Source organism: Perca flavescens, chromosome 12 (genome assembly GCF_004354835.1).
Source record: "Perca flavescens isolate YP-PL-M2 chromosome 12, PFLA_1.0, whole genome shotgun sequence".
Lineage (NCBI taxonomy): Eukaryota > Metazoa > Chordata > Actinopteri > Perciformes > Percidae > Perca > Perca flavescens.
In genome coordinates, this window is record NC_041342.1 from 35,144,491 (window position 1) to 35,159,923 (window position 15,433).

General features: G+C 47.7%; 1 protein-coding gene across 6 annotated transcripts in view; it reads left to right on the top strand.

The window, feature by feature from the left end:
• LOC114565871 (myb-related protein A) overlaps positions 1-15,433 on the top strand; it is a 47,367-nt gene that overhangs the window by 4,612 nt on the left and 27,322 nt on the right. For 5 of the 6 annotated variants that reach the window (XM_028594174.1, XM_028594176.1, XM_028594175.1 and 2 more), the window contains 6 exons: positions 251-332; positions 1,200-1,271; positions 1,724-1,819; positions 4,890-5,110; positions 8,480-8,654; positions 9,670-9,816. In XM_028594174.1, coding sequence (XP_028449975.1) covers positions 251-332; positions 1,200-1,271; positions 1,724-1,819; positions 4,890-5,110; positions 8,480-8,654; positions 9,670-9,816 — 793 coding nt within the window. The remainder of the gene's footprint in view (positions 1-250; positions 333-1,199; positions 1,272-1,723; positions 1,820-4,889; positions 5,111-8,479; positions 8,655-9,669; positions 9,817-15,433) is intronic. The other variant, XM_028594178.1, reaches the window with a different exon arrangement.

Genomic DNA, 15,433 nt, shown 5'->3' on the forward strand with positions numbered 1-15,433 from the left:
CAGGCCTGCCTTGTTTCACCGTCCAGCTCTTCTCCAGAACGGGACAGTTTCAGTGTGTAGCTCGCTAGCTACAAGTTAGTTTTTTGAGAAGTCAACACACAGAGAGAGAGGAAGATGTCAGGCTTTATTCAACATGCACTTCAGTTTGATTCAGAGTATTAACACACAGATAATTCAGATCATCTCATTAAGACTGATATAATTTCATTTTTAAATAGTTTCTAACGCTGCGTGTTGTCTCCTGTTTCAGTACGAAGGGCTCCAGCTGTTCGGGACATAAAGGACGATATTCCAGAGTGACTTTTCAGAAGTCTGGATGGGCAAAAGACGAGGTAATGGTCATCCCGTTAGCATTCAGAGCTAACCCAGAGACTGTGTGCGTGTCCTGTGTGTCCAGGTCCTTCACAGTAAAAGTCCTCCACATGGAGCAGCAGGCTTTTACTGCGTAACGACAGTACAGTGGGACGTCTGCCTTCAACAGAGCGACAGTAATAACCTAACATACCATCATTACTGAGTTTAAACTACATTCTCCGTTATGTTTGCACTGAATATCGTCCATCGGCACAACCCTAGCCAGAGCCCGACAGAATTTTGCACAAACCCGACAAGAACATTTTGATTGACAGCTTTTAACCCATTTAGGCCTAAAACGCCCTTTTTTGGTACCCCATCCCAAAACCTAAGGGTTTCCAGAAATATTTGTCAAAGCCTACTAAAATCTTAATTTCTCAGGCTCTATAGCAGATAAAAACATGGAATAAAAAGCATTTGAGAGCTTACTTCTTTGGCTTTCAACTTGACTGACTTGCTTGGCCATAATCTTCAAATGCATTTAAAAAAAATCTATAAACAACAAAAATATCAAGAATATTTTGAAAATCTGTAAGCGGCGACAAAGAAAGATAGATAGATAGATAGATAGATAGATAGATAGGTAGATAAATAGATAGATAGATAGATAGATAGGTAGGTAGATAGATAGATAGATAGATAGATAGATAGATAGGTAGGTAGGTAGGTAGGTAGGTAGGTAGGTAGATAGATAGATAGATAGATAGGTAGGTAGGTAGGTAGGTAGGTAGGTAGGTAGGTAGATAGATAGATAGATAGGTTCTTATATTATCCTGAACAGTCAGGATATTAATTTATCACTGGATAACCTTCATCAGTCTGATGATGATGATGTTTCTCCTCAGGATGAGAAGCTACACAGACTGGTGAAGGAGTTTGGATCCAACAGCTGGTCTTCAGTTTCTCTGCACTTTAAAGTGAGTAGTTTTACCAAGTTTAGGCTCTGAAACCAGACCGTGTGACCTGACCACAGTAGGGCTGCTCCCTCTTAGTGGATTAGTGGACTAATCGGTGGTTCTGGTCTTAGTCAACTTAGATCTCTTTAGTCCATTAGTCATGTCTGATGCTGTTTTCATGACTTTTGAATGACTTATTTCCAAGAAATGTACGAGCACATCTCTGGTAAACACAATAATTAAAGTGGTGCTTTTAGCACGACTCTTAGTGGAGAAACTCAGATTTACAGATCTGTCGATTAAATCAACTAATCGATTAGTCGATACGATTGAACGAGTGTTAGTCGACTAAGAAGTTCTTCAATCGAGCACAGCCCTAGACCACAGCCAGCACGTGTGCTGTGAGTGACAGACCCACTGTCAGTGATGCTCGGCGTGCAGACTTCGTCCTAACGTTCTGTGTTGTGTCTCAGGGTCAGAGGTCAGATGGAGAGTGCCAGCGGCGGTGGCAGCACATCAAGAACCCAGAGCTGGTCAAAGGTCCCTGGACTCAGGATGAGGATGAAAGGGTAAACACACAAACCATTTTCCGGGCAATATGTCTCACTTTTTTTATAATTTGGCTGGTCCTGTGACTTATAGTCAGGTGCGACTTATATATCAAAATATATATAATTTAACATGTTTTTAAATGTTAATTCATACTGAAAACATTACCGTCTAAAGCCGCGAGAGGGATGGACCAACAGACCCCGTGTCTCTGGTCTGAGACCAGTGGAGGATATCAGAAGTCTCTTTCCCGGTGCTGGCTGAGTGTTACTGAGCAGCCTCCAGCTGAGCTTGAAGACGTAGATGTGACGTGAGCAACGTGTCTGAAAGTGTGAAGTCTTCTGGTAGCTGTGAGAGAGAAATCTCAATCATTCCCAATCTCACAGAGACGGAGAGTGTAGGTCTACAGTACAGGCCAAAAGTTTGGACACACCTTCTCATTCAGTGCGTTTCCTTTTTATTTTCATGACTATTTACATTGTAGATTCTCACTGAAGGCATCAAAACTATGAATGAACACATATGGAATTATGTACTTAACAAAAAAGTGTGAAATAACTGAAAACATGTCTTATATTTTAGATTCTTCAAAGTAGCCACCCTTTGCTTTTTTATTAATAAGGGAAATAATTCCACTAATGAACCCTGACAAAGCACACCTGTGAAGGTAAAACCATTTCAGGTGACTACCTCATGAAGCTCATTGAGAGAACACCAAGGGTTTGCAGAGTTATCAAAAAAAAAGCAAAGGGTGGCTACTTTGAAGAATCTAAAATATAAGACATGTTTTCAGTTATTTCACACTTTTTGTTAAGTACATAATTCCATATGTGTTCATTCATAGTTTTGATGCCTTCAGTGACAATCTACAATGTAAATAGTCATGAAAATAAAAAGGAAACACATTGAATGAGAAGGTGTGTCCAAACTTTTGGCCTGTGCTTTATCTAAAAAGGTGCAACCTTTGGGAGGTTAAACTTTAAGGACAGCTTGGTGAAGGAGGAACAGACAACTAATGAAAAGAAATCATTTCCAAGTTTCTTTTACTGAACAAAGTGAACACTGAATTGAATATAAAAAGGCAGCACTAGAGAAAGAATGACATTTACATTTTAAACCTGATCTTTTCTTTTAACTAACACAACAAAATCTCTGAAAAAGTGTCTTTCACTATGAGTTTATTCGCCAGTTGATATTGCGATAAAAGCAACTACAGTATATTGTGCAGCTCCACCCTATCTTATGTCACATCTTACATAACCGTAGGCAATTCAAACTCAGGATTTGTTGACCTAGGACTTGCAGCTGTTTAGTGGTACCCCTCTATAGAGAGGAGAAGTCCCGCCCCTTCCTGTGTCCAGCGTGGGACTTTATTTTAGAGTAAATGTGTCCGGTAGTGAACGGGAAGAGACACATAATGTTCAGATCCAGTTTGATCTGAGTCATGAATCACACATGTGATGTTTGTCACTTTAAAAGATCTTTATCAAGTGAAGAAAGTTTCAGACTGTGGTAGAAACACATAGTTTAGTGACTGAAAATGCATGATTAGAAAGACTTGTGTGTGTGTGTGTGTGTGTGTGTGTGTGTGTGTGTGTGTGTCAGTGTGTGTGTGTGTCTCTGTGTCTGTGTCTGTCTGTCTGTGTCAGTGTGTATATGTCTGTGTGTGTGTGTGTCTGTGTGTGTCAGTGTGTGTGTGTGAGTGTGTGTATGTGTGTGTGTCTCTGTCTGTCTGTCTATGTCAGTGTGTATATGTCTGTTTGTGTGTGTGTGTGTGTGTGTGTGTGTGTGTGTGTGTGTGTGTGTGTGTGTGTGTGTGTGTGTCAGTGTGTGTGTGTGTGTGTGTGTGTGTGTGTGTGTCCAGGATGTAACGTAACTCACACCTTTCTCTTCCCGGCTGATAAAACCATAATCTGAGACTTTCTTCACCTGATAAAAGATCTTTTAAACTGACCAACATCAAATGAGTGATTCATGACTCAAATCAAACAGGATCAGAACATTATCAGTCTCTTCCCGTTCCCTACCGGACACATTTACTCTGAAATAAAGTCCCACAGCCACCACTGGAAGTAGAGGGGACTAGTGGCAATTTGAAGCCATTTCCAACTGTTGCTGTTGCAAAAAATGAGGTCCGCCATCGCCGTATAGTTAATCCTTTATTGTATAAATGTATTTAAAAACACAAAACGAACAGACGAGACCAAAAACCTTCACTATCGCACAGCTGAGGTTGAAAAACTGTGTGGCTTCCCAGACTAGATTCTCCCTCTGGCTCACCTGTGATTCCCTTACTACCCGGGCTAATTAGCACATACACACAGGTGCGCAGGTGACGTAACGATCAAACCATTCACACAAACCTACCACACACACACACACACACACACAATCCATGCACACACACATCCAAATTGGCTACAGCAGTCATCCTTTATTCATACAACTAAAAACACTGAAATTTAATGAATTAGTAGAGTATAACCTTTTAAAAACCATGTATAAATCCCATCTGGAAAGTTAACCAAATAAATTGCAAAATAGATTCTGTAACAGGAAAAGTAGATATGAATTAAAAGGTTCTGAGGTTTTTACCAAAACCCAGGTTACAAATCGGTTGTAAAAGGAAAAATGTGTCACAATCAAAGGAGTCAGTTTGTGGAACAGTCTTGATTGTAGAAATCAAACTTCAAAGTCCATCTATGTGTTTAAGAAGTGTGTTAAATTATCAATGTTGCAGAAATATAATACAGCGGAGTAGCAGATTAACTTTATTGATGTATTTTGTGTTTTGATGACTCAAATGCCCTGGAACTGTACATGACTGTGTGTTGATAAGGGGGCAAACATTATTAGTTTTACTTCTTTCTGCTCCTTTTCATTCATGTTAAATGCTGTTGTTGCATTTGTTTTTAAACGAATGAAATAAATAAACCTGCAAACTTGTCGCTAACGACGATGTTATCTACCGGACCGAATAGCAACTCGGATTTTGGTGCCCTCTTATTTTAGATGCCTCCGCTTCGTGTCACCTTTTTTCAGCGCTTCTGAGTTTGCCGGTATGGATTGTGATGTCACTTCCCCGTACAGGTCTTGGTGCTGGTTCAGAAGTACGGCGTGAAGCGCTGGTCGCTCATCGCCAAGCACCTCCACAGCCGCAACGGGAAGCAGTGCCGCGAGCGCTGGCACAACCACCTGAACCCCGCGGTGAAGAAGAGCGGCTGGACCCTGGAGGAGGACGCCATCATCTGTCAGGCCCACAGGCTGCTGGGAAACCGCTGGGCCGACATCTCCAAGCTGATGCCCGGCAGGTACCAGATCGCCTTTTATAGCACGCCGCTGTGATTGGTCTACGGGAGCAAATAACAGACACAAGCGGGGTTTCCGCAGGGTCTTAAAGTGCCCATATTATGCTCATCTTCAGGTTCTTAACCCTTGTGTGTTCCTTTGGGTCACCGGGACCCGAAGGAACACACTCGGATGATGTACTTCCGTTTATTTTGTTGAGAATTGCTCTCTAAACCCTGTCTCTTGTAAAGTAAGTACCGTATTTTTCGGACTATAAGTGGCTCCGGAGTATAAGTCGCATCAGTCAAAAAATGCGTCATGAAGAGAAAAAAAACATATATAAGTTGCACCGGACTATAAGTCGCATTTATTTAGATTATAAATACAAGAGTTACTCCACTACACAATAGCACACAGATCAACAGGCTGAATACGGTAGGTGTCCGGTATGTTAACGTAACACATTAACAGTTATTGAACTATACAATAGCACCAGAACAACTAGCTAGCAGGGCGTGGAGCACGGAGGTATTAAAAGACGTGGAGACGAAGCTGCACCGTGAACGAGCTCCTCCAGACTCCTTCCTCCTCCTCTGGCCATCTTTCAGCCCTCGATTAGCCGATTAGCCGATTAGCTTTCTTTGTTTTCTTCATTGCAGTAAGAGTCACCTTTTCTCCAGTCTCCCTCATAAGTTTCTCCCTCATTTCAAACTCTCTTTCTGCTGCTCGATTACCGTTTTCGGGGCTGCATATTTTACTCCCTGCAGTTTGTCTCTTTTCTTTCTCAGTTGTCTTTAGCAGCGTTCTAGTTGTCACAAGCCTAGAGCGCCCTCTCTCGGCTGTAGACGGTAATGTTTTCAGTATGAATTAACATGTAAAAACATGTTCAATTATATATATTTTGATATATAAGTCGCACCTGACTATAAGTCGCAGGACCAGCCAAAGTAGGAAAAAAAGTGCGACTTATAGTCCGGAAAATACGGTACATACACACAAGGATGATGTACTTCCGTTTATTTTGTTGAGAATTGCTCTCTAAACCCTGTCTCTTGTAAATTAAGTAAGTAAAGTTTGTTTCCTAGCACATTTAAAACACGTTTAAGCTGACATAAAATGCTGTACAAACAAGCACCAAGGTGCTGCATTATCCTTTGTTTTGTCCTTCGGGTCACCGGTGACCCGAAGGACAAAACAAAGAGATAATATGTATTTAGAGGTTGTACCAGAATATGTTTACTAGTGGTGTCAACAATAATCGATTGACAAGGTCCATGTCGATAATGTCACTGTTTATTTTCTGGCCTTGAGTGGACAATAAAGTTGTGAAGTTTCTGCTCTCTCTCCCCTCCCCTCCCCCCCTCTCTCTCCCCCCCCCCCCCCTCTCTCTCCCCTCCCCTCTCTCCCTCCCTCCCCTCTCCCCCTCCCCCTCTCCCTCCCTCCCCTCTCTCCCTCCCCCCTCTCTCTCTCTTTCCCTCCCCTCTCTCTCTCCCTCCTCCCTCCTCTCTCTCCCTCCCCTCCTCTCTCTCCCTCCCCCCCCCCCTCTCTCTCCCTCCCTCCCCCTCTCCCTCCCTCCCTCCCCTCTCTCTCTCCCCTCCCCCCTCTCTCTCTCTTCCCTCCCCCTCTCTCTCTCTCTCCTCCCTCCCTCCTCTCTCTCTCCCCTCCCTCCTCTCTCTCTCCCTCCCTCCTCTCTCCCTCTCTCTCTCTCCCTCCCCCCTCTCTCTCTCTTTTCCTCCCCTCTCTCTCTCTCTCCTCCCCCCCCCTCTCTCTCCCTCCCCTCTCTCTCTCTCCCTCCCCTCTCTCTCTTTCCCTCCCCCCTCTCTCTCTCTCTCTCCCTCCCCCCCTCTCTCTCTCTCTCTCCCTCCCCTCTCTCTCTCTCTTTCCCTCCCCTCTCTCTCTCCCTCCCTCCCTCCTCTCTCTCCCCTCCCCCCCTCCCCTCTCTCCTCCCTCCCTCCCCCTCTCCCTCCCTCCCCTCTCTCTCTCTCCCCCCCCCTCTCTCTCTTTTCCTCCCCTCTCTCTCTCCTCCCTCCTCCTCTCTCTCTCCTCCCTCCTCTCTCTCTCCTCCCCTCTCTCTCTCCCTCCCCCTCTCTCTCTCCCCCTCCCCTCTCTCTCTCCCTCCCCCTCTCTCTCTCCCTCCCCCCTCTCTCTCTCTCCCTCCCCCCTCTCTCTCTTTCCCCCCCCTCTCTCTCCCTCCCTCCTCTCTCTCTCCCTCCTCTCTCTCTCTCCCCCCCCCCTCTCTCTCTCCCTCCCCTCTCTCTCTCTCCCCTCCCCTCTCTCTCTCTCTCCCTCCCCCCCCTCTCTCTCTTCCTCCCCTCTCTCTCTCCCCTCCCCTCTCTCTCTCCCCTCCCCTCTCTCTCTCTCTCCCCCCCTCTCTCTCTTTCCCTCCCCTCTCTCTCTCTCCTCCCCCCCCTCTCTCTCTTCCCTCCCCCCCTCTCTCTCTCCCTCCCCCTCTCTCTCTCTCCCTCCCCTCTCTCTCTCTCCCTCCCCCCTCTCTCTCTCTTTCCTCCCCCCTCTCTCTCTCTCTCTCCCCTCCCCCTCTCTCTCTCTCTTTCCCTCCCTCTCTCTCTCCCTCCCCCCTCTCTCTCTCTCTCCCTCCCCCCCCCTCTCTCTCTTTCCCTCCCCTCTCTCTCTCTCTCTCTCCCCCCCCTCTCCCTCCCCCCCCTCTCTATCTCTCCCTTCCCCTCTCTCTCTCCCTCCTCCTCTCTCTTTCCCTCCCCCCTCTCTCTCCCCTCCCTCCTCTCTCTTTCCCTCCCCCTCTCTCTCTCCCCCCCCCCCTCTCCCTCCCCCTCTCTCTCTCTCCCTCCCCCCCTCTCTCTCTCTCTCTATTAGTGTGATTATTAGGGGCTAACCTGTTCCAAAGTCTCGGGGCAGATCAGCCCACAGCTTGTACCTTTGGATGACTGCAGCGATCTTTTCGTTTTCACAACCTCGTTGTTACGGGTTACGGTTTAGACTTCATGGCTGATAATCTCAATCCTTACGGAGACAATGAACGGGAGGCTTTCACTTCAGGAACCACACTGGGGTCTAGGGCTGTGTGCTCAAGTGAACAACTTCTCAGTCGACTAACACTCATTCAATCGTATCGACTAATCGATTAGTTGATTTAATCGACAGATCTGTAAATCTGAGTTTCTCCACTAAGAGTCGTGTTAAAGCTCCACTTTAATTCTTGTGTTTACCAGAGATGTGCTCGTACGTTTCTTGGAAATAAGTCCTTCAGCATGAAAACAGCATCAGACATGACTAATGGACTACAGAGATCTAAGATAACTAAGACCAGAACCACCGATTAGTCCACTAATCAACTAAGAGGGAGCAGGCCTAGTGTTCATCTCTGCTGTCTCAGCTCTGTTTGAGTGAAACTAAAACATTTCTCTCTGTTTTCTCAGGACAGACAACTCGATCAAGAACCACTGGAACTCCACCCTGAAGAGGAAGGTGGAGAAGGAGGGATACCTGCAGGTCCTACACCACCAAAACTCCTCCTCCAGCTCCTCCTCCAGCTCCTCTTCTTCCAGCAGACCAGCACCCAGGCCCTGCAGCAGCGCCAACATCCCCACTAAGGTCCGCCTCCACCACTGTTTCCCACAGATTAGAAAGCCATTCGTGTAGGGGCTGTGCAATTAATCAAAACCTAATTGTGATCATGATTTCGGCTCCCAGCGATCACAAAAACAGAATAATCGAGATGTCATCAGTCAGTGTTCTGAATGAAAAAATAAAGTTTCAATGGGAAAAATATTACGGTAAAAACTTCACAGTTTTTACTGTTGATTTATTTTATATTAAGTTCAATATTGCAACATCTTTGTGTCTGTGTGTGTGTGTGTGTGTGTGTGTGTGTGTGTGTGTGTGTGTGTGTGTGTGTGTTTGTGTGTGTGTGTGTCTGTGTGTGTGTGTGTGTGTGTGTGTGTGTGTGTGTGTGTGTGTGTGTGTGTGTCTCTGTGTGTGTGTGTGTGTGTGGGTGTGTCTCTGTGTGTGTGTGTGTGTGTGTGTGTGTGTGTGTGTGTGTGTGTGTGTGTGTGTGTGTGTGTGTGTGTGTGTGTGTGTGTGTGTGTGTGTGTGTGTCTCTGTGTGTGTGTGTGTGTGTGTGTGGGTGTCTCTGTGTGTGTGTGTGTGTGTGTGTTTGTGTGTGTGTGTGTCTGTATGTGTGTGTGTGGGTGTCTCTGTGTCTCTCTGTGTGTGTGTCTGTGTGTGTGTGTGTGTGTGTGTGTGTGTGTGTGTGTGTCTCTGTGTGTGTGTGTGTGTGTGTGTGTGTTTGTGTGTGTGTGTCTGTATGTGTGTGTGTGGGTGTCTCTGTGTCTCTCTGTGTGTGTGTCTCTGTGTGTGTGTGTGTGTGTGTGCGTGTGTTGGTCATAGCTCTGCTTTCTGTCAGTATGCAGAGAGGACAGATAAGCTTGCGCTCACGCGCTCAGACGCTTTTGGAACCGAAATTTTGGCACCGAAACATAAATAATTCTTCAATACTCATCGGATCGGAGTATTGTTTTCAATGCCATAAAAGAATCGATGTTCGGTAACCAGCCCTAAGCCACGGAAGCACGTAGTTGGTGTAATAACGCTGATCTCTCTCCGGCAGGCCAACAGTCTGAGCAGTGTGAAGGGCGAGTCCGGCTGCACCTCCTGCGATCACCTGTGCTCCTGCTGCGTCCCCACCTCCTCCTCAGGCTACGGGTCCTCACTGAGCATGTGCGAGCTGACCACGCACTCCGCGCTGATGGAAACGGTATAGACCTTTTCAATGGAATTACCATTGCTGGGCAACAGCCTGGCCCCTTGTTAACTTTCTTTCCTTTTTCCTATTGTCATGTCGCAGGTTGATAACTTATTATATACAGTACAGGCCAAAAGTTTGGACACACCTTCTCATTCAATGAGTTTCCTTTTTATTTTCATAACTATTTACATTGTAGATTCTCACTGAAGGCATCAAAACTATGAATGAACACATATGGAATTATGTACTTAACAAAAAAGTGTGAAATAACTGAAAACATGTCTTATATTTTAGATTCTTCAAAGTAGCCACCCTTTGCTTTTTTATTAATAAGGGAACAAATCCCACTAATTAACCCTGACAAAGCACACCTGTGAAGGTAAAACCATTTCAGGTGACTACCTCATGAAGCTCATTGAGAGAACACCAAGGGTTTGCAGAGTTATCAAAAAGACTAGGGCTGTGCTCGATTGAAGAAATTCTGAGTCGACTAACACTCATTCAACTGTATCGACTAATCGATTACCGTATTTTCCACACTATAAGGCGCACCGGATTATAAGGCGCATAGAATAGAAGATACTGCAGTCAAACGTTTGACTGGGGTTGCGTTATACATCCACTAGATGGAGCTGTGCTAAAGGGAATGTCAACAAAACAGTCAGGTAAAGTCCTTTATCTTATTTAAAGTCTTTATTAAGCGTTCTGACAACTCCGTTCTCTCCCATGCTAACGTTGTTAATGTTAATGAATGTCATGCCCATATTGCATATCGATCGAATTGTCTGCTCATTGGCTGAAAAGATAGACGGGTGTTATAGCATTTAAATCTAAGTGGTCCGAGAAAATGTCGATCGTCTCAACGTGGTCCCTGACATGTTGTCATTGGCTTGTCCGCTTCCATTGGCCATATCGGAGGCAAACCTGAACGATTGGCTAATATGAGCTACCAATCGAAAGCTTAGAAGCTCGGGAATACGATGACGCCCACATCGATCATGTAGCGAGCTGGGCAGAGAAGCTAGCGGCGATAACAAGTGCGGGAATGGAAAACTGTTTCGCGTTTTTCCGTTGTGATTCGGCCAGAAACTTCAACATAGTGAGGCGAAGAGATCGTTTTGGAATATAAAGCTCGGATATTACATTTCCTCGGACTCTTGGGGATTTATGAAAATCAAGTTTTGGGCAAAATACCACTTTGTTGCTGACAGGACAACGACAACAGGTATGCATGCACTCAGTTGTGTACATGGTTGTATATTTTGAAGATTTAATGCTTTAAAGTTATAAAAACGCTCACGAGTGGAAGTTTTATCGAGGTTACAGCGACGTCACAAAGTGTCCCGTTGATGGGACGGTGATCCTCGAGAGGTTAAAAGTTTATTAATTCTGAACGCGTCTGGCCTGTCTATCTATACTGCAGATTACGGCTGAATTGTTTTATTTTCTGTTACTTTGTAACAGTTGTGTAACTGCTAGGCTATAAATCCTCTTATGCTTTGTATGTGGGCTTAAATTAATCATTAGAGGCTAGGGCTAGTAGCGATACACTAATCTCACGATACGATATATATCACGATATTCAGCCAACGATACGATTCGATATATTTCGATACGCTTACATCATTTTCTCAAAGATTTAAAGGGGACCGAGTGATTTTAGTGACATCTTGTTCCATTTACTTGGATTTAATTAATTGAACTGAAAACATCAATTACACATTATATGTCTCTGACTGGACAGAGTCTACAGCAGGGACCATCAACTACATTTACACAATATATGTCTCTGACTGGACAGAGTCTACAGCAGGGATCATCAACTACATTTACACAATATATGTCTCTGACTGGATCAACTCATCATTTACATTTACACAATATATGTCTCTGACTGGACAGAGTCTACAGCAGGGACCATCAACTACATTTACACAATATATGTCTCTGACTGGACAGAGTCTACAGCAGGGACCATCAACTACATTTACACAATATATGTCTCTGACTGGACAGAGAGTCTACAGCAGGGACCATCAACTACATTTCTTTCAGAATTTTTCTAAGCACTCTGGCGGCCGGACTTTCAAATAAAGAAAATAAAATGAATTTATACCTAATACGCCTATTCTTGTCCGAAATTTTCACTTTCTTACTGAATTAATGCTACTATTTTTAACATGTATTAGTGTGAGCAAACTCCTAAAAAACATGGATGAATGGGTTGGGAGGGGCACGGCACTAGTCAGCAGGAGGGTATGGACCCATCTCTCTTTCTGGAACTGTGTATCCTGGTCAAGTGTTAAAACCTTCACCGTCCACAACATTCAGCTCACTGTGAAGCGGAATAAACTCTGACGTTTAGTCCCTGATTTCTCTTTTCCTTTTCTCAGGCAATGGTGGTCTCAAAACTAGCTTCCTTTGAGTTAGTTTTGGCACAGCTCCGGTACTACTACTACTAATACTACTACTAATACTACTACTACTACTGCTACTACTACTCCTGCTACTACTGCTACTGCTACTACTGCTACTACTGCTACTACTACTGCTACTACTGCTACTGCTGCTACTGCTACTGCTGCTGTCCCTGCTGCTGCTGCTGCTGCTGCTGTCGCCACTACTGCTCCAGCTACTACTGCTGCTGCTGCTGCTGCTGCTGCTACTGTCGCCTTGCTGCTGCTGCTGCTCGCTTGCTGCTACTGCTACTGCTACTGCTGCTACTGCTGCTGCTGCTGCTGCTACTGCTGCTGCTGCTACTACTGCTACTGCTGCTACTGCTGCTACTACTGCTGCTGCTGCTGCTACTGCTGCTGCTGCTGCTGTACAACTGCTGCTGCAACAGCAACAGGCGGACAACAGCAACAACAACTGACAACAGACGACGACGACGACAACAGTCATTGACAGACGACGGCGACGACGACGACGACGACAACAACAGACGACGACGACAACAGTCGTGAACGACGGTGACGACGACGACGGACGTGACGGGCGGACGACAGGCGGACATTGACCGGACAGGCAGGACAACTGATGACATTGACAGACGACGACAACAGGCGGACGACGGCGACGGCGGTGACGGCGGGCGGGCAACCGACAGGCAACGACAACGACGACGACGGTGTGACAACCAACAACAGCCGGGTTTGACAGTGACAACAACAATGACCCAGTGGGCGTGACAACTCTGCAGCGACAGCTTTCTTCAGGCGACAACAATGACAACAACGCAACGACGCTGCTGACATGACAGCGGCAACAGCGACAGCGACGACAGCCAGGCAACCCAACAGGCAGGCAACAGCATTCGTGACGACAGCGACAGCCGGTGACAACAGACAGCAGTCATGACAGACCAGTGACGACAGACGACAGCAGGCAGTGACAGGCAGACAGACAGTCATTGACCAGACATTGTTGACAGGCTGACTGGTGACGGTGACAGCCAGTGACGACAGCGGTGTGACGGCAACAGTGACGACGTGACAACAACAACAACAGGACGGCGACAGTGACAGCAGATGGCCGACAGTGACGACAACAATGACGACAACAACAACGACGACAACAGACAACAACGACGACGACGACAACAACAACAACATGACAGCGGTGACAGCGACAGCAGCGGCAGCTGTAACCGGACGACGACAATCGTGACGACGGTGACAACTGAGCGACAGCCGAGCAGCGACGAACTGACGACAACAGCGACGTGACAACCAGACCGGCGACAGCAGACAGACCGGCAGACCGACAGGCAACGTGACAGGCTGACGGGCAGGCGACAGACAACGACAGGCGGGCAGGCAGTCGTGTTGGTGACCTTGTGACGGTGACGGGCAAACAGGCGGGCCAGGCAGGCGGTGACGGGCGACGACGGGCGGGCGGCAGCGGCGGGCTGCGACGGCGACGACTGTGGCGAACTGACGACGGCAGGCAATGACGACAGCAGACGGCGAGGCAATGACGTGACAGGCAGCGACGGCGACAACAGCAATGACAGCAACTGGCGGCAAGACAACAGCGGCGAAACTGACGACAACAACAACTTTCAGCAGTGACTGGGTTAACAGCGACAGCGGCAACAACAACGGCAACAACAACAATAAGCAACAGCAACAACAACAGCAACAACAACAACAGCAACAACAGCATAATCATTGTTGACAACCGACGGTTGTGACAACAATGACAGGCGACGACAACAGCTGACAACAACTGACGGCAACAGACGTGACAACCAGTCATTGACCAGGCGACGACAGACGACGGGCGACAACAGCGGTGACGGCAGCAGATAGACGGACGACGGGCGGACTGACGGCGACAGTGTTGACAGGCAGACAGGCAGACAGTGACGGGACAGGCAGACAGGCACGGGCAGACGACAGACAGACAGTGACGGACGACAGACGACCGGGCGGGCGACATGGCAACTGACGACAGTCGTGACGGTGGGCGGAATGACGACGACCGGTGGCTGACGACGGCGGAACCGGCGGTGAGCAGGCAGCAGTCGTGACAAGCAATGACAGGCGACGACAGCGACGGCAGCGACAACTGACAACAACAGCTCAGCGGTTGTGACAGCAGACAGCCCAGCTGACAACAGCAGGCAGACGACAGCCGGCAACAGGCAACAACAGCGACGGCTGACAGCGGTGACATTGACAGCAGCGGTTAACGACGACCGCAGGCAGCAGGCTGAGCAACGGTGAGCAACCAGTGACGGCGACAGACCAGTGACGACAGGCAACCAGGCGGACTGACGGGCGGTGACGACTGGCACGACCCAGACAGGCTGACGGTTTGACAGGCGGGCGGTGACGACGGGCAACAGGCGACATGACAGCAACTGACGACAACGACAGCAACGGCGACAACAGTGACAGCGACGGCTGACTGACGAGCAACAACAACAACTGACAGGTTAACCAGCGAGCAATGGCTGACAGCGGCAACAACAATCGTTCTTAACAACGTAATGACAACAGCGACAACAACAACAACAACAATGACAACAATGTGACAACAAACAACAGCTCAGGCTTGACGACCAGCCAGCTGTTGACAGGCAACCAGCAACAGTCGTGAGCAACAGGCAGACCGACAGGCGGTGACGACTGACCGGGCGACAGGCAGTGACGACGGCGGCAACGGTGACAGCTGACGGCAGTCGTGACCCGACATGACGGTGACGACGTGGCAGACTGACCCAACCCAGCGGCGGGCGGCTTGTGTGACAGCAAACTGACGGCAGCTGACCAGCAATGGCGGCAGCGGCAACCAGCAGCAACAGGCAGCAACGGCAGCACAGCAGCAGCGGCGGCGGCAACCAGCCGGACAGCAACAGCAACGGCTGGTCGATTAACAGCTGGTGGCTGCTGGTGCTGGTGCTGTGCTCAGTGCTGGTGGTGCAGCTGGTGCTGCTGCTGGTGCTGGACGCTGCTGCTGGTGCTGCTGCTGCTGCAACAGCGACAATGTGACAGCGGCAACAACGACAGGCAACAACAACAACGAACAATTGTTGACAGCGACAGCCAGGTGACAGCAACAGGCGACGACAGCAGACATGTGGTGTGGTCGTGGCTCGGTGACCCCGGACATGACTGTC